At 44.0% G+C, this 22457-nt stretch overlaps 1 protein-coding gene across 1 annotated transcript in view; it reads left to right on the forward strand.

Moving 5' to 3' along the window:
* clec16a (C-type lectin domain containing 16A) overlaps positions 1-22457 on the forward strand; it is a 71564-nt gene that overhangs the window by 30399 nt on the left and 18708 nt on the right. Inside the window, exons 9-14 of the mRNA XM_080724689.1 lie at positions 6975-7287; positions 11710-11824; positions 11980-12080; positions 12290-12409; positions 13250-13359; positions 19512-19556. Coding sequence (XP_080580815.1) covers positions 6975-7287; positions 11710-11824; positions 11980-12080; positions 12290-12409; positions 13250-13359; positions 19512-19556 — 804 coding nt within the window. The remainder of the gene's footprint in view (positions 1-6974; positions 7288-11709; positions 11825-11979; positions 12081-12289; positions 12410-13249; positions 13360-19511; positions 19557-22457) is intronic.

Below are 22457 nucleotides of genomic sequence, written 5' to 3' on the forward strand. Positions count from 1 at the left end.
ACGCAAATTAGACACGCATGTACACATGCACACACAGGACCTTTTTTTGTTTTCTTTTTAAATGCAATCTAAAGTGCCATAAACGTGCTGAAAAATGTGCTCTCTTTTACATTTTATTTTATTATTATTATATTTTTGCCTGGAGCTGTGGGGGCATTGCATGCCTTTTGCAGCAGCACCCTTCACCCTCATAAGTTAAACACAAACATAATTTTCTGCTGTCAGCCACAGGGATGGGACGATAAGCGATATTATGGTATATTGTGATAAAAAACACTCACGATAATCGTGGAGATTTAATTTATCGTGATGTACAAGCTCAATGTGAGCTTGTAGATCTGCAATTTTTTTGCAAGGATAATGGATTTTGATTATCGTGATAATATCGTAAATTGCGTCACAATAATCGTGGTATGACATTTTCATATCGTCCCATCCCTACTCAGCCATAGTGAGCACCAGAGTGATTACGGTGAAGTGTCTCGCTCAAAGGCACACCGTAGCAACTACTTTAGCACTTATTATTATTTAGTCTTGCGTGGCCACACTGTTGCCTCCCACAGTTTTCAAATGCTTCCAGTCATAGCTTTAGGAGATTGTGGAATAGTCGTCTGGTAACGTAAGACTAGTTATTGTTCAATTAAGGAAGTTGAGGAAGTGTCCCGGCATCTCCCTGCAAATTGAAATAATTCAGTTTATACATATTGTTTTATTTATTATTTGACTATGTGCAGTGTTTTCTGATTTTGTCTGTAGAAACAAATATGATGTTGGCTCCGTAGCCGTCCGAAGGCTTTTCCTGTTAATCTGTGATGTGGCAGGAAGTTGAGGTCACATGGTGGAACACTGTCAGAGGTGGCTCTAACCCAGATCCCTTTCCTGTAATGTGTGTGTGTGTGTGTGTGTGTGTGTGTGTGTGTGTGTGTGTGTGTGTGTGTGTGTGTGTGTGTGTGTGTGTGTGTGTGTGTGTGTGTGTGTGTGTGTGTGTGTGTGTGTGTGTGTGGTGCTGCTTTGCAGAGTTTTTGCCACTTTCTACATACACATGCATGCACTAGATTGTATGTGTTGGTATTTTGTCTGACATGCAGCTGTGCCGGGTTCCTGTACTGCTTACCTCAGTCGATCATTTTGCTTGCAAATGCACCGTTTTGACGCCGCAAATACAGTATCTATATTTGATTTAGTGTCTTCCACTCTGACCTCCATTTATTTCTCAGCACTGGCTGAGCATGAGTGGTTTACCAGAACAGTCTGCGAACAGGTGCAACACACACACACACACACACACACACACACACACACACACACACACACACACACACACACACACACACACACACACACACACACACACACACACACAGAGAAACTAGTTTGTGGTTCATTCCATAGGGTAAACAAGGTTGATACCCAGCAGCGGTGTGTGGCAAACATGTACCCGAGGTTTCATACTGTGTCTGTATATCAGGACTTTTCAAGTAGGGTGAGACTCGATGTCAAAAATCTTGAATGTATCTCTATAAATGTTTGATTTGGGGAAATGTTCTAATCTAGTAGCCTAATCATGATAACATTTTCTGATTTAATAAGAGAAAATGTATGGTCTGTTATTATGTTCTGGTATTCTGAAAGCATCACATTATCAACATTTTCTCTGAATCCACAAAATAATATATATTTAAAAAAAAAAAGCAAAACTACTTATTAAAGGGCAGTGGGGCTGCCCTTTAATATGTTGACATATTCACCTTTTCTTTTGCTGTTATTTACACTCACATTTTATGTATTTAGCTAATGTTATGGCATTAGCACAGGCAGGGACCATTTCAACGGCACCCAAAGTCAAACATGTGACTTTTCAGTTGCGGTTTTGGCTTTACCACTCATTTCTCGTAAAAGACATGTAGAGGGAGAGAGAGAGGGGGGGGGGCAGTGAGACAGAGGAGAAGAGAGTGAGGGAGGGATGGATGTGAAAAGGAGGGCGCCACAACGAGATTTTAACCCTAAAAACCCTGATCTTCAGGGTGCGTAGGTAGGGATCAGACTAATAGAATAAAATGAAATTACCTGCACGCCGTCTTCACTCTTTTATTAAGCCAGCGTTTCGGTCATGGACCCTCCTCAGGCATCCGAAACGTTGCCTGCCTCAATAAAAGTTGTCCTTATTGTGCAAGTGAAGACAGTGTGTGGATCATTTTATTTTATTCAACCTGGCATCCCTAAAGTGAGCATGTTGGCATCACAAGGGATTGTGAGCTTGTAGATTGTCTATGTTTTTCATGTGACACCATCGTACAACGAAGTATAAAATGCTTACATTAAGTGTTTTTACAAAGTGTACAGTATGTGGCAAGTTCTGGCAACGCCCAGTAAGGATTCAGTATGAATCCAACATTCACACCACAAACAAGGAAGTAGTTTTTTTCATTTGACATGCTTCTTCCCATAATTCACTGCTCCTTACAGAAGGAGGTGGTGCTGACGAATTGCAGAGGCTTTTCTTGACAACACTTAGAATAAGGAGGTCAGGCCTACGGCTTCTGACACTGTACACCAGGTGTGTGTGTGTGTGTGTGTGTGTGTGGTTTGTCTTAGGGTAAGACATACAATGAAATAGGGCAGTTTCATTTGATGACATCCTATCCTCTTCCCCTTCTTGTGATATGTGACAAATTATTATGTAATGTGTGTGTGTGTGTGTGTGTGTGTGTGTGTGTGTGTGTGTGTGTGAGTGTGAGTGTGAGTGTGAGTGTGAGTGAGTGAGTGTGTGTGTGTGTGTGTGTGTGTGTGTGTGTAATTTCCATGCAGATCAAAGCCTAATTTATACTCAATGTGATACGTATACTTCCCCCACTCTTTCTTCTGCGGCCCCCTATCCCACCATTCCTTCTATCAACTAGTACATCACTGTATTTGGGGAAAATTCTCTTCTGTTTGCAGGGGGAGGAGTTGTACAGAACTTGTTCTTGATGTACTTGGAACCACCATCAAGAGATACAAATGTGAAAAACACCATAGTTTTAATCCAGTATCTCAAACACTTCTGACTTGCAATTTGTTGGAACTTGTATACTAATACAGCATCTCACTCTCTCTACCTGCTACTCAAACCTCCCACTCCAACCTAACGCACTGTATCTGACATTTAAATGACAGGGTTATCCAGATAATCCAGATGGTGTTTTCTCACTCGAGTGACTAAACATCAACACACACATGTGTTGGTCTTGGGTAGTACCCATACAGGCACTTGGGCTGTCAATAGACACACTGGCCCTTCCAGAAGTTGAACCTGATATTTTGGTATGGCCATCTTTACCCACTACAAAGTATATGAACCTCAACTACCGTACCTTATTACATAGCGTAGTTCCTGTCAGAGTGCCTGGTGGTTTGGCATTGAATCCTGCATGCCAGTCACTGCTCTTAGGGTAGAGCTACACATTATGTGATTCACTCATTCTTTCTACACAGACTGGCTTCTACAGAAAACCCTTGAACAAATAACAGGTGAGAGGTTCTCTCGTGAAACAATAGCGAGTTTAAGCTCGATGATTTTCAGGACGGCAACGCCAGGCGGACTACGGCTGCTATGACGTAATCGCTGTAGCGATCAAAATGGTTAAGCAAAGCCTCGGCGGCAACGGGTTCCCACCCCTTTCACTGAACGCTTTGGTTCCCATGGCGACGCGTACACGCAGCAGACGGAGTAGGCGCTACGTGGGAAGGGACCTTCTGCCGTAGTAGAGACGGCTGGGGCGACGGCAGGTTTATTTATCGAGCGCGGATCATTTCCGGTTGCCGTTGTCATCTGCCGTTGACGTTGCGTTGCTTAAACTGGCTAATAATGGATGAAAGTTTTATCTTTGTACTACCGTCTATAAATAATGTCAGGGGTTGAGCTTTAGCAATTTTACTGTTAGACAATAGGCTGAATCGATTATTTAAACCACAATGTGGAGGGACATCATACAGCTTCAGCTAGCAACCCCATTATGTGTACATGACATGTCTGATTAAGTAGACATTTCCCATATATGATATGAGCCACAATTGATATCTAGGCACCAGAGCTTACTTTTTACCGTAAGTCTATAAACGTTTAGATTCTCAGAATGTCTTATCTTGTACCAGCTGGTTCCTGTTGTTGGTGTGTGTGTGTGTGTGTGTGTGTGTGTGTGTGTGTGTGTCCCACAGCACTGTGGTCACTGTCATATTCTGAAAACGTATAAAAAGGAAGTGGCTTTGTGATAATGGGCTTTGACCAATGTGGTAGAGCCTTTATTTACAGTATGTGTGTGTGTGTGTGTGTGTGTGTGTGTGTGTGTGTGTGTGTGTGTGTGTGTGTGTGTGTGTGTGTGTGTGCGTGTGCGCGTGTGTGTCACTTAAGCTGACCGCACGTTACCCGACAATCGGGGCATTCAATTACCCTCCCGACAATCGGGCTGCCTGTGTCTGAAACGGGCCTGATTATCTGGCATACATTTCCGATCCAATCTGATCCCTCCCCCTCCCCCCTTTCAGGTTGTATAAAGTCAACGGGTGTGGACGGGAGCGGGTTTGTTTTATATCAACCAGAAACAGCAGAAACGCTACCAAAAGCAAGACACAGCAGCAGCAGAGCAGCCGCAGCGCATTGACTACTACTAGTTTAGCAGTGTAGAGAGGGTAAAAGTCAGAGAGTTGAACAGATCCATGGATGGACATGAAACGTGTCAAAGTGAACTCATATTATCATCAAAATGGGACACAAATTCCATATTGAAGCGTTTGTTTTCTCCATTGCACGAGGCGATGGTATGTTGAGTGGATAACATTAATGTGTTTGTGTGTGCGTGCGCGTGTGTGTGTGTGTGTGTGTGTGTGTGTGTGTGTGTGTGTTGCAAGGCGAAGCTCTCAGAACAGCCCCGTGACATTTTGTATTCATCTATCATATAATTAGAGAAGTCAGTAGGTCAGTCAGTAGGTCACACAATGCATTATCTATTCACTCGCTTCAGCGACTGATCCAAACTTTCACATGGGCATTGACCATTAGCATTATACACATGGTGACGGAGCCCGATTTTCATTTTTCCCAAATTCAAGCTGTTTATTAGCGTTTTCTTCACCACTTCTGTGGACTCTACAGCCTGTTGTCAGGGTTACGGTCTGTTCCTCCAGGCCATGGGATCTGTAGCCCCACACACACCAAAACTTAGGAATGTGCATGAGCTCTCTCTCTCTCTCTTTCTTTCTTTCTTTCTTTCTTTCTTTCTTTCTCTCTCTCTCTCACACACTCACACACGCACGCACGCATGCACGCGCACACACACACACACACACACACACACACACACACACACACACACACACACACACACACACACACACACACACACACACACACACAGGAATGTGCATGGGGAGGAGAAGTGACTTTACATGGCAGGTTCGTTACCGTGTGTGTGTGTACACATTTCTCTCTTCTGTAAACCTGTCTGTGTCCACCGTTACGTGGGTCGCACACGTGGGTACGTGGGTTGCATGCATGCGCGGGTCACGTATGCACCGGGTGCTTTTGATGTGTTGCAACTGTCTCATCTTCCAACGGGTATGGAAAACTATGTGGAGCAAGCGCATACATCCCCATACTTCTATTCAGCTAATTTTGCTCCTAAATTATTTGTATCCATCATAAATATACACTCCTCCTTGGGCTGCTCCTTACATTATGATGCTCCCACATATTCTCACGCACGCACCAGTTACAGTTACTTTCCCCTTAACCCACACTCTGCACATATTTTGGTGCACATATCCTCGAACGGGTGAGGTCTAGTTAGTCTATATTATGTATTATTGCTTTTTTCAGGCCCGACTCAATCTGGATAGAATCCTGTAGTATGCGGTGCCCCCGACTTTTCAAAACGGCTAGTGTGAGCGTGTTTAGATTATCTGGTCAGAGAATCTTAAACGATTGTCCTGTAGTGTTTAATGCTACTCGATTCCATCGCGCCCGATGATCTGCTTATGTAAGGCCAGCCTTAGCGTACAAGCATGCACATGCATGTGTTAGAGTAAGGACCCAACAGGTGTGCAGGTAAGCACACACACACACACACACGTTGCTTTCCAGTCTTAAACGCAGTGAAGGTGCAGTAATGGTTTCTTGAGAACAGGGTTGTGAAAGTATTAGATTTAAAATGATATTATGCAAACACCAGTGTCTCTACTCATCCTTTCTCTCACTCACCTTGGCTCTCTCTCCATCTCCCCTTTTCTCCTCCTCCCAGGCTCCCACCCTGTTGCAATCTCTCCATTCTGTTCCATTTCATTATATTCTTATCATTCCCATCATCACTTATCTGTTATTGATATTGAAAGCAGGGTTGGGCATATTACCCAGGAAGAGTAATATGTTAGCATTACTTATTACACATTTGAAAAAGTAATAATATATTATGTATTACTTGGTATCAACAATATACTGTATATTACATAATGTTACTTACTGTATTACTTTTTCTTTTTTCTTCACAGTTTATCTGCATATTCCATATAGTGGAAGTGGAACAATAAATATCCTTACGGGAAGTGTCAAAAACCAACCAAACAGCAAAACTAAACACATTGAAGCCTCTCAAACCTTCTGTTGCAGATGCTTCAACAAATAAACCTTGATTTGGCGTACAACGGGTCGCACATAAAAAATAGCCGATCTACAAGCTTGCAGTGCATCGCATCGACACTGTTTTGTGAGCTTTTTCCGGTTTAAAAAAACGGTATAAATTCACCTATTGATGTTGATGTATTAATATATTACCATGCTTATTGTAAGTCGCGCTAGATTAAGAGCATCTGCTAATATCCTAAATTGCCAATGGCAAATAACGTGTTAAGAAGTCTCAATGGAAAAGACATACAGTAAAGTTTTTATATTAACCCCCCCTTCTCTCTCCCGCTCCCTCCCTCCATTCTCTCCTCTCCTCCAGGCCAGTGGGGGAGCCGTGCGACGTTTCACCAAGCCCTCCGAGTCCCTGGAACGCTCCCTGGAGCTGTCCAGCCATCGGGGGCGCAAGAGGACCCAGAAACGGCCCAACTACAAGAACCTGGGCGAGGATGAGGAAGAGGAGAGGACCGGGGGAGCAGGAGCAGGAGGAGGAGGAGAAGAGGGATGGGAGGATGACGTCAGAGGAGGTGGAGGAGGAGGAGAGAGGGAGAAGGGAAAAGGTACAGAGGCAGGAGGAGGAGGAGGAGGTGGTGTGAGTTCTAAGGGGAGCAGAGCGAATGGGGATGCAGCGGAAGGTGAGTGAGGAGTACAGGACAGCGTGTGTGTATATATGAGTGTGTGTTTGGTTTAATGTTTTGTTTGCCCACCGGCATCGATCAAAGACTCCCCTGTCTCCCATGATTCACTCTGCCTACCCAGCAGCCACCACGGGGGCAGGCTGCCTCCTCTCCAAACTGACAAGAGAAACAGCTTCACTGTTAATGACTGGCCGTGGTCATTTTCTATAGGAATTCGGCCATTAACTCATGAGTGCACAGACACATTATAAATGGTGTGCATTCTCCATAGCATTGACATTGCCTTGGCCTCAGGGTGTATGCGAAGGTAAACACCTTCCCATACACCCTTACATAGATTAGGCAAACACAGAAAGAACTCTGATTGGTCTGCTTTGTCTGCTTCGCTAATCTCTCTTCCTGGGTGAGATCGATAGGAGCAGTGTGATTGGACATGTGAGAGATGAACAACAGGCTCAACTAGGGATGTTAATCGACACATTATTTACGAATCGACGCGTCGCGGCCGAAAAACGACGCGTCGATGGACTTTTTTCACTTTTTTTTTTGTTTTCGCTAAGCAGCAGCTGAGAGGAGACTCAGGAGAGCACAACAACACAACGGGGCATTACTTTAAGCAACACAACTTATGCAGCTGCACCCATCAGAACTGGCATCAAAGCCCTAATAATACTTATAATTGCTCTTCCTTGCGTTAGCACAGAGTCTGTTCTCTAGAGACTAGAAGCGGAGTGACAATTTAAAGTCCATGGAACGGAGTGGTAGCGCTCTGGCTGACTGGCACCCCAGGCAAGTGTATCAATGTGGAGGAGCTTTGGTCTGCCTCGATCTCTCCCTCCCCGACCGCATCCACGGGTGTCGCATTAACGACGATGTATTTTGTGTTGTTTTATTGTCAATCTTGACAAAATCACTGCACACGAGGCGACGCTGCCATTAACAAGCGAGCTTTCGTGTCAAGCATGCATGCACACAGGCACGTAAACAAAACACATCCAGTCAGCGCGGTGAGCGCGCACTGCTATGACGCGTGCACACGAACAGACCAGCAGTGTTTCTCAACCTGTAGTCCGCGGACCTGACTAGCGCCGTATGCATGCGAATCTGCGATGCATGCATGCACAACACAGACGTTCATTCGTCCCCGACACAGAGACACACACACCGGTCCGCTCACATTTGGAAAACATTAACGCTTATAACGTTTTTGAAGCGTTTAAAACATTTTTCGGGGAAAAACTTTAAAAAAAAAAAGAAAAAAAAAAATCGACTCATACGTTTTTGAGTCGCGGTGAGCATGAGTCGATTTTCGAGTCGATTTTCAATTTTTTTTTCACGTCCCCAGGCTCAACCAATAGATTGAATCGTCAAATCTCTTCCTGTTCCTGTTTGGCGAACAAGCACAGTACATTTCTGCTCCTCTGTCTCATGCCATGTTCAGTGGTCTCACAGGTCACCTCCTGAGTCTCTACCTCTTGCATCTTAATCTTCTTGTCAATAATACTAAATTTATCAAGCAAAGCCAACCATCTCTTCGCCACTATGCCACATAATTACGCCTGGGTTCTCAAGAATGATGACACAACATTGCTTCATAGCTTGGCGGTCAACAGGTACAACAGTCAACAGGTACCTGCATGGAACTATGAATCACTGACACAGAAGCATAAATCAACCTTAACTCATTTACTACCAAGATTGTTTTTCAACTTTCACTTGGGAGTTCCCTACCACGCTTTTTCTTTTTTCTTACCTTTTAAAAGTATAGTCGCAGCATATCCATCTCACGTAAGATCCAGCAGATTGTGCACAATCTACACGCACACCATGGCCTGGCGATGACAAAAGTCTGCACGTCAATCCATCAAACCGCAAACCGTTCCAGAGATAGTAGATAACTAGTTGGTATTGTTTATACTGCGGACGCTAGGCACGACCAGGAAACAGAGAAGTGGGCGTTTTCCTGCTAAATGTAACATGGGAGGCAATGCAGATCTGTTTTTCTTTTTTTTATTTTTTATTTTTTCATATCCGTTTTGAACTGTTTCTGGGTCAAAACAAGGTGTGCTACTTTTTGAGCAGATGAAGATAGTGTTGGATTAAATACCTTTTGTCTATACCATAGACATAGAAAGGTAGACACCTCCTCCGCTCTGGGGCGTTGGTAAAAGAGGATTAGCAAGCTTCCGGAATTCTGAAGGACGCTTCCTTGGGTGTCACAGAATGGGACGCTCGGTAGGCCAATCAGATGCAGGACTGGCGCTGGACTGGCGGGGGCAGAGTGCTGGGCAGAGTGCCTTCCACAGTTCCGCACTTCCGCCAGTCCTGTTTTACCAGTCGCGTCAATGAACTGCAGCAGTGGAGGAGGTTTTTTATATCTGTGATCCATACATGGAGATCTTCTGTACTAATACACACAAAGTGAAATGTAGGAGCGGTTTGCACGGCTCAAAATCTATTATAATTAAGAAGTCGCATTGTGCGCTTGTAGATCTGCTATTTTCACTAGTTTGGGTCTCGACCTGAAAAGTTTGGGAACCACTGCTGTAGACTTAACTGACTGGAGAAGATCTTAAGGTGAATAAAAACCTGTAGATTGTAACTATAACTAACAGGAGAAGCTCTCAGGGTAGTTTTGAGACGAGGCCCCCCCCCTCACACCATGGCTACCACGGATCACCATGCCCACCGCAGTCTCCACGGTGATGGACACACACCTTCCATCCTGTACTCCTCACCTTTCCACCTGTCTCTCTCACCTGTGTGTGTGTGTGTGTGTGTGTGTGTGTGTGTGTGTGTGACGTGTGTGTGTGTGTGTGTGCGCGTGTGTGCGCGCGCGCGCACACAGTATGTATATCGTTGTTCTCGGGTGGAAACCATGTATGTCCAAAACCGTTCATTTGTATTTATCATTTTAAAGATGATTTTAAATAAGTGAAAATAGCCGATCTACAAGCACACATCTACAAGCACATGTGTGCTTGTAGATCTGCTATTTTCACTAGTTTTGTGCGACAGTCTTGTATGATGAAGTTGGGCTTTACTTTACGAAAAAAGCGTACCAATGTGAAACTTGAAGATACAAGGTTTCTGCCCGACAGTGACGATGGTGTTTGTGGTTACATACAGTGTAGTGGGTAATTATTAAATGTTTTAGCAGGTCACCAGAAACTACTTAAAATACTACTACCAGAAACGACTTAAAAATACTACTACTATTACTAATAATAATCATATTATAATCAGAATAATAGTTCACAGTCCATTATAGTTGTGATTAGGAAATGTCTGTTATGGACAGATGGACAGTGCCATATTTGAGTAAACAAACTAGAAGATTCCCCCACAGAGCACAGGTCTTCGCCAGGCCGGGTTGCCTACCCTATCATAGCCAATTGGAATTGGTTCTGAGAAATTGCTCCGCACTGCTCACTTCGCATGGTGTGCGTTGTGAGCTTGTCGATCTGCTGTGGGAGATATTGATCTCTCCCATTGAACTACAATGACGTGCCCATAATAGTCTGTCAGTGGATTTTATAAATATGTTCCCTCTAAAAAATATTAGGTGTGAGCAAACACTCAAACCCCCTGAGCGGACTTCAGCAACCACTGAGCAACATCTAAAGAATACAAGTCGCACCTTCACACCAACTGTCAACCTTTAGATAATGACTTATATGGCTCTGTGGTGGAATTCAGATCAATCAATAATCAATGAGAAACAGAGGAGACAAGACAATTATATTAGGTGGAGGTGGTCAAGTTTATGTAAACATGATATCATGGACAGAAGTACAGTTTAACACTCTGGGCAGTGGTAAAGTAGTTCTGCCAAGAGCAATGGTCAGACAAGTAAGTTATACATGTGGCTTCAAGGCCTCTGGGATGAGCTATACCATTACAAGATAGGCTTTACCAAAACAATAGTTACTCAGTCCTAGTGAGACATTCTAGACTATTACAAGCTATGCAGTATCAATGATGTATCATAAGTCTAGATATTAATATAATCAATGAAAACATGATCTACTCTATAACGTCACACATAATCAATCATGATAATCTCTAATCTACTGCAGCGCTTAAGAAGCTAATTACACAAGTCATTTCATTTGGATTACAGAGTCTGTGACTGTGACTAAACATGAGGACCATGGGAACCTACCGTAGGTTATTTTTAAAATGTCCTGAAAAGGAACGTTTTGGACATAGAAGTTCTTCAACCAACAGCTAGGACGTGTTTCTCATCAGCCCATAATCACTGGTGATAAAAGTGCATCTTTCTGGTGTGCATGTGTATTTCTTTTGAGTGCATGTGGAATATGAATATAAATACAGTGTCATGTGTTGTAAGAAAAGAAGACGTTCTTTACTCGTGTGTGTGTGTGTTTGTGTTTATATGTATGGTTGCGCGCACAGAGATAGAGATGGTGGTAATGGAGAAATGTAAGGTATCTGAGCTGACCGAGCAGAACATCACAGATGAGGAGAAGACCGCTGCCGCAGCTGCACGCACGCACACACAGAGGAGCAGGTATGTACACACAGGCCTACTCTGAAATATAACCACACACAATCGTAGAGTAAATTAACTAAGTAATACCTTATTTTTTTTCTCTCTCTCTCTCTCTCTCTCCCCCTTGTCTCCCTCTCTCTCTCTCCAACCCCCACATCTCACTCTCTCTATAGACCTTTCTTAGACATGGTATACAGTGCGTTGGACTGCAGCAATGAGGACTACCATGCCCTATTTGTCCTCTGCTTACTCTATGCTGTCTCCCACAGCAAAGGTAAAATTTAAAATGTATTTATTTATTTGTTTGTATTAGATCAGAGTTTTAGATACGTGTTTCTATTTAGAAAAACACTTGTGGACAGGTAGTTGAAAAACATTTATATTTAGCTTCATGATATTTGACTGTATCGGTCTCTCTGTTTCCGTGTGTTTCCGTGTGTTTCCGTGCGTGCGTGCGTGCGTGTGTGTGTGTGTGTGCTGTAGGTATAAACAGTGAGCTGCTGGAGCGTCTCCAGCTTCCTGTTCCTGAGCAGGAGAGAACATCGTACAGTCTGGTCCTTGTTGAAAGACTCATCAGAATCATGAGCCAGTCTGCACTACCAGGTAACAAACACACACACAGTGGAGGACGTATAGGGGTCTGAAAGCTTGCCCAAATGTGGAGTCAGACATCATACTGTAGCTTTGTCATAGACCAGGGGTCTTCAACAGGGGGTTCGGGACAGCTAGGGGGTCCTCAGAGTTACTACAGGAGGTCCGCCAAATCTTTGTGTGATATGATAATTATTTTCAAATGAACAACTCGAACCCTCGCATCCCTATTCTGAGGAGAACGTTGCAAGGCATTGAGAGCTTGTAGATCTGCTATTTTTGGCAAATAGGTTTGGTGCAGAGGTATAAAAAAAAAAGAGCAGACCAAGTACAGAGTGAAAGGCTAAGTTTAGTAAGTAACGACAGTGCTGTGAAACAAGAATATGAATCCATCTATGAAATCAATGAAAATCTGTATCACACATTTATACAATTACATATGTCTTCGTGTCTCTCTCAGCCAAGGGGTCCTTGGCTTGAAAACGTTGAAGACCCCTGTCATAGATGACTGACTTAACAGGCTGTGGACCAAATGAGAGTCATGCTGTTACCACTGCTGTTACCATGTGGTAACAGCATGATTCCATTTTGTATGAAGGCATTTACATTTTCAATTAATCGCATGCATTTTTGAGATCCAAATTATTTTGCCATGTAAAGTACCGACTTGTTCTTCCAGCGTAAAACTCAGGCTGTGTGTGTGTGTGTGTGTGTGTGTGTGTGTGTGTGTGTGTGTGTGTGTGTGTGTGTGTGTGTGTGTGTGTGTGTGTGTGTGTGTGTGTGTGTGTGTGTGTGTGTGTGTGTGTGTGTGTGTGTGTGTGTGTGTGTGTGTGTGTGTGTGTGTGTGTGTAGATGGTAAGGTTCGTCTTGCTACACTGGAGTTAAGCTGTTTGTTACTGAAGCAGTCGGTTCTATCTGGGAGCCATTGTATCATCAAAGATGTTCACTTGGCCTGTCTGGAGGTACAGACACACACACACACACACACACACACACACACACAAACAGACACGTTCGTTGTGCATTGTGTAGTTATCATTGACAGTATCCATCCTACTGTTCATTGTGCACTGACAATAAAGGCATTGTAATCCATTCTAATCTCAAAGCGAAAGCTTGATGCACAGCTACTCAAAGCAAAAGGGGCATTCACGCCTACTAGAGAGGCTTAGATTGTGGTTGTATCTGCAGATATCCATGTGGCTGGCGGATTTGGGTCATACAAATGAACATCTTTGTCAGTCCGTCTATGTGTTTTGTGTGCGCCTCTAATTCATGACAACCATCTGACCAAACAAGTTCAAATTACTGCGTGCATCGCCAACGTTCTGTGGGACTGTCCAGTTGTCCAGACCAGCTAATCCGACCGATACGGTTGTCTAGAACTGGCTGTGGGTAGGTGGTGGATATAGTATATGTCCACGAAAAATAATTATTTCGGGCGGATGATTTATTTGTACAAAGACAGACCAATTCGGGTGACATCAGAGTGCCCATCTATAACACCTACTCAAAGCAAAAGAGTGATGCACACCTACTCTAAGTGGAAGGGTGATCCACGATCCCTATTTCATACATAATATAACTATCACCCACATGTTACTGATGATAGAAAATTTTATTTTATTGCAATCCATTCTTTATTTCCTGTGTAATAGATTAATCAACTGAAGTATGTGTTTAAAAGCGAATGGCACTGCGCAGCACTAATTGTCTTGAAATTACTGTGCCTCCTTCGGGGGACTGCCCTTAACACAGTCAATGCCACCCCCCGAGTTGCCCGATCTATATCTGAGGTCTATTCATGCCACGCCCGAGTTGCCCGAGTTGTAATTGTATCATAATTAATGATTTTACATTAATTACTTACAGTATGTCGCTCCGGTCCCGTGTGAATCGGTAAAAGTCCGCGATTCGATTACAATGCAGATTGGGCGTGCATGTGAAGTGAAGCCCGGCCATAGAGAATCCATTATATACCCAAAAAGAATCCTTCATTTTCTCAAAAACAGACGTTTCAATCCAAAACATGGCAAAATATGCATGTTTACATATCCAAATCACTCTGTCTGCTGCGGCCATGTTGAACTGTCATGTGACCCACGCTGGACCAATCGTGTGACTAGATCGGTTACACAAGGCCCCTCGCTGCAGGAAAAGACCCAACCTCCCCCAGCCAATCACAGTCAAAGCAGCGGTGGTTGCGCAATCTCACTGGCACTGAGGAAAACATTAACTCTTTGTTGCTGGTGGCCGATAAAGTGTGTAACTAGAGACTCTCATCTTTCATATGGTGCATGGTTTGACATTCTCATACCAACACAGAATTGGGAAAAAAATTTGTAAAAATAAAGATTTGGTGGCAGGGAAATGGGTACGTCGATTTTTAAAGGTGGCATTGATTGTGTTAATTCGTCCTACAGGGTTAGGTTTAGGCATAGTTATACTGAGGTAAAGATTAGGTATAGTATCGTTCACAAGTTAACATTCACCATGTTGGGTTTAGGCATAGTTTTACCAAGGTTAGGGTTAGGACTAGTGTTAGCTTGAGGCATAGTAGCATTCGCCAGGTTAACATTCACCAGCAACGGCAGGTCAGCATTCACCAGGTTAGCATTCATCAGCGTCTGACTAATGGGAACAATGGAGGAACAATGAGAAGTTCCTTCCGGGGACTGCCCATAAGGTGAACTAAAACAAGCGCTCCTGTCCCAATCTTACTGGTACCTCAAAAACACTGTAACATATACATATACATACACACACACACACACACACACACACACACACACACACACACACACTAGAAAGAGACTCTGTTCCTCTCTGCTCTGGACTACGGGAATTAGCCCTTCGCTATGCCCCTCCTAAAGCCGTCCTTGTCCAATGCCAAGTTAGCAACAGGTTACTAACGCAGCTGACTTGGCAAGCTGCCATGGCGGCGCGCATCGCTGTACCGCGAGTCTGGCTGCTAGATAGAGATGGGATTTATGGTTCTCTGAAGTGAACCGGATCTCTGAGATCCGTTCCTTTCAAAGAGCCGTTCAAAAGACTGCCTCATTTTAGTTACTGGTTACTTTGTAGATTTTGATTATGATTGTAAATCACTTCCACCCAAATAGGCCTATACATTTTTGCCATTGGATACATTTCTGGCATTTGAAAATAGGTGATCTACAAGCTCACAATGTGTCACATTGCAATGCATTGTGAGCTTGTAGATCAGCTATTTGCAAATGATTTTTCTACATTTTACTCATTGGAAAACCTGTGAAACAGGACATTCTGCATAATGAGTAGGCTACGTTCTAATATTGGTAGGCTAATTTAAGTACATTTTGATACCAATACTATTTTACTTTTACTCATTAATAAAACACAAAATATTAAGTACATTAATAACATTCCAAACTTGATTGCAGTATTGATATGTTTACCTAAGTAAATATATTTAGTACTTTTCCCAACACTGTTCATTAGAAAGGAACGGCTCCCTACTGTGAACCGAATTATATCGTTCATTTCAAAGAGCCGTTCAAAAGACTCGATTCGTTCGCGAACGTCCCACCCACTCGCTTCCGTGTCACAAACACTGAAACAAAAACAGAACGGATTGCACTGACCTACACAAACCCACTGGAATAATTTAGGAGCACTTCATGAGAAAATATAACTGGTAACACTTGTGTACTGTATGTTAATCTGACTTTAGTATAGGCTATTGTTTTCTTCCTAGACGTGCGTTTGAGGCAGGTTACTTAGTCTGCAGCTGGGTGCTATTGCTGCACGCCGCCATGGCAGCTTGCCAAGGCACCCGCCTTAGTAACCTGTCGCTAAACGTGGCATTGGGCAAGCACGGGTTTAGGAGGGGCATAGCGAAGGGCTAATTATATATAGAAATGCATCAGCTACCACACTTAAAACGTTGGATTCTCCTTTGCAGTGGAAATCTATTAGCTATCATACGCTGCATTCTAGGGCTGTGGTGCCGACCCATGCTATTAGCAGAGAGAGTCATTTCATCTCATGGCTGCCAGTTCCCTCCTGATGTTGTGTGGGAGTTCAGACCGCTCCAGACCGTACTGAATAACTGCTAGCTTACACAGCGCCTTAAGACTACGACTCAAGTCTAGGATGAACAGCTCATCAGCGGGGTTCTTAAATTTTCCCCTAAAGAGGATGATACTTTTGTATCCTCCAAAGAAGATGATACGATCTCCCATCATGCAACAGCACATGCTATGCGTTTGACATGGTCCTTTCCCCTTGGTCTCAACCTTCTTCCAGGAGAAGGTCTCTGGACTGAACTTCCACAGAAGGTTATCGTTGCTGCCACCAAATATGTACAGCTCTCCATTGTAGGTAAAGGTTGAATGATGGAAGTGTCCTTCTGGAAGAAGCTGTGCAGAAGGTGTGTTGAGCCAGCAGTTGGTCTCTGTGTCAAACACTCTGATGGTGTACATACTGAGGGAGTATTTCCCACCAGTCTCCCACCAGCCCCCAAATACAAACATCTTTGTCCCGATGATGGTGGCAGAGTGACCAAATGGAGCAGATGGAGGACTTCCTCTGGTGTTAATTACAGACCAGGCCATTTAGTAGGGCAGGAGAGAGGGGTCTACCAGCACCCCAATGACAGTTTTTCGAAACCTGTTTTTTTGGACCGTTATGATGTCTAGTTATGATTTCTGCTTGTTGCCGTCGCCAACTAATGTCCCATGGGGTTCATTTTTAACCTTTTCTCACAACTATTCCCAATCTGAACCATACAATGGTCATAACAGAAAATGCCATAACGCTTGATGTAAACAACCTACAGGGACAAATGAACACACTTTTCTATATGATTTTGACCCAGGGAATTCATTAAAGTGGTTATTTTTTACATTTAAGCACATCTTGACCCTATTTCAGGACAGAAACGGCGAAGAATAACCCAAAAATGTTCAAAACACGTCTATACTTCTCTTTGTACAGATGAATTAAGGTGTATTCTTTTGATACCACAGGTTTTTTAGGACCCTTATGATGTCTAGTTATGATTTCTGCTTGTTGCCGTGGTCAACTAATGTCCCATGGGGTTCATTTTTAACCTTTTCTCACATATCCCCAATTAGTGTGGGGATTTAGGGGAGCAAATGCTAATTTCGTGCAATTTTGACTTAAAGCGTGAAATTTTGCACAGATGTAGCCCAGGGCTTGCTCTAATGATTTAGCTAGGGCGCCCGAGTCTGCGACCTTCGGGGTCTCCACAGCGGTCAAATCAAGTTGGGCTTCCATTGACTTTCTATACAGGTGGAAAATACCCAGAAAAAGATTTTTTTTCTGGGTATTTAAGGAGGATCTGAGGGGTTTAACTAGAGGTTTGTCATGATGCTGAATCCATTGCAGGCATTTGTTTTGCACAAAAAACATTCAGTGGGCTAGAAATGGCCTTAGAAAACAATACACGTATGGGTGAGTATTCATGTTAGTCGGAGGCCTTAGGGTTTTTTTTTCTCGTGCTAATCAGTCTAAAAGTTCAAGATTTTGCACAGATGTAGCTCAGGGCATGCTCTAATGATTTAACTAGGGCGCCCGAGTCTGCGACATTCGGGGTGTGCAACAGCGCCCCTCCCTTAACATGTGTGGTCAGAAAAGGTTACTGCAGGCTACAGACCCGGAGACAGACAGACAGACAGACAGACAGACAGACCCACACACACGGCCACGTATAGGAGCGTTGTGACCACCGCTCAAAAATAACCACTTTAATGAATTCCCTGGGTCAAAATCATATAGAAAAGTGTGTTCATTTGTCCCTGTAGGTTGTTTACATCAAGCGTTATGGCATTTTCTGTTATGACCATTGTATGGTTCAGATTGGGAATAGTTGTGAGAAAAGGTTAAAAATGAACCCCATGGGACATTAGTTGGCGACGGCAACAAGCAGAAATCATAACTAGACATCATAACGGTCCAAAAAAAACAGGTTTCGAAAAAGTGTCATTGGGGTGCTGGTAGACCCCTCTCTCCTGCCCTACTAATTGTGCTGGTGTCCAACTTGTACATGACATTAGTGTGTCCATGCCAGTGGTGCATTCGCATTCCTCCATAGATAATCATGACCTTCTCCAATACACATGCTGAGTGGTCATTCCTCCCCTTTGGTACAGTCCCAGAAACCCTGGGTTTGAACCATCTGTGGGCGTCAACATCAAATCTATAAAGAACGTTGTAGTATTGATGCCCCAATCCCCCCCATATGTAGACTGTGCCTTCTACCAACACAGCTGTGTGGCCCCAGCGCCTGGAAGGAGCCTTATGGGGACCTCTTCCAGGGCTCGCTGCATGGGTCAACGTCTTCCAGCATAAAGACACTGTGTTGAAGACGTGCACATCAATGTGTTCCCCGTCTCCTCCAAAGAAGTACAGCTTGTTCCTCACGGCTAGAGCAGCGTGAGAGGAGCTCCCATAACCGATGCTTATAGGAGCTCCTCTCAGTTGTAGCACCCACCGTAACATTCCTGAAATCAGTAAAACGGCAGGAGCATTGAGCTACTGGTGTCGCGGCCACTTATATTGTTACAGCTGAAATGAAACGTCACGCAAAGCTCGTCCACTCAGATCGCACAGAATTGGTATGGGTTGTGTGTGTGTGTGTGAGGTCACAGTTTTGTATCAGAACCGTCACATCCTGACCATATCTGTCTTGGTAACACTTGTCTTTTATTGTTGATTGACTGTCACGCTCTGACATCATGAGCACGATCACTGTGATGTCAGCGGAACCACACCCTCTCAGGGGTGCCCACCTCTCCAAGTTCCCACATGTCCCTAAGCATTCACGCACGCACGCACGCACGCGCGCGCGCGCACACACGCGCGCGCACACACACACACACACACACACACTTTCAGGCATGTTTATTTTATTTAAATTGATTATGCAATATTCTACAGGGAAACTCTTTACAATCCAGTCCATACACTGTCTCAGTTTTAAAACCTTTCCTCTTCCATTACTCAAAATGTTGACCCTTCATTACCTGGCCAATGTGAAAAGTACATTTTAGTCTGTTTGCCTTGTTGATTAATGTTGTTTTAGTAATTTTCTTTTTTGACTTTATTTCAGGGCGCTAGGGAAGAAAGTCTACATTTGCTCAGGAGATTTTACAAGGCAAGTAACACACATATCTTAATACCTCAGGCCTAATTTATTTTTTATTTTTGAGCGGTGGTCACACCGTCTCCATAGCGTGGCCGTGTGTGTGTGTGTGTGTGTGTGTGTGTGTGTGTGTGTGTGTGTGTGTGTGTGTGTGTGTGTCTGTCTGTAGTCTGAGGTGTATGTAGCCTGCAATACCTTTAATGACCACACATGTTAATGGAGGGGTGCTGTTGTTCAGGCCAGGCACACTCACACTCATGCACACACACACAGCCTCCTCAGTTCACACAGGTGTGATTTTTGAGCGGTGGTCACACCGTCTCCATAGCGTGGCCGTGTGTGTAGGTATGTTTGTTTGTTTGTATGTGGGTGGGTGGGTCTGTATGTAGCCTCAAGCCTGTGTAGTACCTTTTCTGACCATTCTGACCACACATGTTAAGGGAGGGGCGCTGTTGTCCTGTCCAGGCCACACACACACACACACACACACACACACACGGGGGGGGGGGGAGAACCACCGCTCAGTTCACACGGGTGTGATTTTAAACATACATTTAAAGGGATCAGAGTCCAAACAACAGTCAGATACTGTAGATCAGCGCTACTCAACCCGCGGGCCGCATGCGGCCCTTTCCGCATGTCTGTGCGGCCCGTCATGATCATGCCAATAAAAATATGATTTTTCTAAGCCTGTCAAAGTTAACGCGCAACGCAAAATGCGGTGATGTTTGAGCCTCGGTGGACTCCGTAGTCAGGAAGCGAATGCAGTCAATGCACAGAGCACAGACAGCAGTGCGGAGATGCAGGTGGCTACACTAGATCTATTGTACAACGAGACGGTCAGACAGACAAATCTGCGGAGATTTTGCAGCAGGCTGCAGACAACCACAGTCGGGCTCACTGGAGTGGAGACGCATGACGGTCGTGCGATATGAACGCTCGCGACCCGGACCGTCATGTTTTAGGCTAGTGAAGACGTACTTGTCTCTGCCTCCGCGGCTCCGCCAGTCAGCACCGACAGACAGTGCACACATTCCAACAGATCGTAGCAGCCGGGGAACTATGCTTGTACCCCAAATGGGGAAGTTTTCTCATGCCAATAACGCTCCTTTTCATTAATAGGACGGATTTAAAATAAATGGACGTTTATACTTATTATTCAATCACTCAAACGCCAGCATCCCTATTCTTGGGGGACATTCACCAAAAATAGCCCATCTACAAGCTCACCACAGGATGCATTTTGAGCTTGTAGATCGGCTATTTTTGGTTAAGAGTTGTTGTTGTATGGAAAAATAACTCAAGTACAGTTCAACTCAGCCAGTAGTTTGTAAAACAGTTTGATGCTTTGAGCTTAAACACAACTAACTGCTCATTGAAGGAGAGCTGAAAGCATCAAACTGTTTTACAAGCACAGAAGCCCACAACTGGCTGAGTTGAACTGTACTTGAGTTATTTTTAACTCTTAACCAAAAATAGCCGATCTACAAGCTCACAATGCATCTTGTGGTGAGCTTGTAGATCGGCTATTTTTGGTGAATGTCCCCCAAGAATAGGGATGCTGGGGTTTGAGTGATTGAATATAAACGTCTATTTATTTTAAATCTATCCTATTAATGAAAAGGAGCGTTATTGGCATGAGAAAACAAACCTTTACATTGCCAAAGTTCACTAGTCTTGCATACCCAGACACGGGCGGTTACGGTTGAACTAGTTCTGTTAATTTTCACTTCACATTTTGTGAATAAAGACTAATTTGATAACATTTGATCATTTCTTCATTCCATCCATGACAATCTTTTGGTTCAATGAAGTTTGGCCTGGCTTATATAGATGGAAATGTGGCTGTTTTCTGGGTGTTTCCTTAATTATTAGACTTGTCATGAAGTGTGTTACAAAATCATTGTAAATGTCCAAAATGGGGCCGTCATTTTTAGCTTGCGGCCCTTTGGACTTTTGGTATTTTGCTGAGTGGCCCCTGAGCCATCTTAACACATTGACCGCCTCCCCCGATAGTCCCGAGAAAATTCCAATGTCGCTCCCCGCCAGGCCCGATAGTCCCGAGAATTTGCTTTTATATAATGTAATGTTTAATTACATTCTTCTGCAGCCCGTGAAAAAGTTTGAGCTTTCTGTCATATAAGGAACCAAAGATATCACTCATCAAAGTAAGTGTGTTTGAAAACAAGAGTGTAATAACGTATAAATCTCAATAGAAATGAATAAAACTCCCAATAAACCACAGTGAATGCATTTAGCGTGGCAGAGCGCAGCCCGCAGAGTGCAATCAGCGACACACTGGGCACACGCATGTAGAAGGATGTGGGGCAGGGATGTGCAGAGAATATTTAGAGAGGCAGGGGCTGACATTTCTAAAGGGGCCTTTTGGTGGACAATTCTATTGAATGCAGCCCCCAGGGGCAGGGGCTCAAGCCCCCTTTGATGTCTATGTGTGTACATGCCTGGTGAAGGGGCTGGCAGAAGCGACAACGGAGCAGCTGGATCTGAGACCATTTTGCACAAATCAAACAAAATCCAGTAAAATGTTCACTTGGAAAGCCATGACCTGCCTCATTGGCCAACAACACACAGCTTCATCATAACCCCCAAAGTCTCGACAACAAAATATTATGTCCCAGGCAGCCACACAACAACGAAGATCAGAAGATCAGATCAGCAGGAGCGTCACAAGGGAAAAGTGGGACTGAGTCTGATTTACTAGGGCCCAAGGTGGAAGGGGCTTCATTATTTTATACTTTTGCTATTGAAAAATAGCAGATCTACAAGCTTGCAGCGCGACACTCGGTGCCATGCTGTGAGCTTGTATATATCTATTTTTGAAATCCCCCTATGAAGAAAATTCATGGGGGGCCCGCAGTGAATCCTTGTACCCAGTGGGTACAAGGATTCACT

This window comes from Nannobrachium achirus, assembly GCF_963921795.1.
Source record: "Nannobrachium achirus genome assembly, chromosome: 4".
Lineage (NCBI taxonomy): Eukaryota > Metazoa > Chordata > Actinopteri > Myctophiformes > Myctophidae > Nannobrachium > Nannobrachium achirus.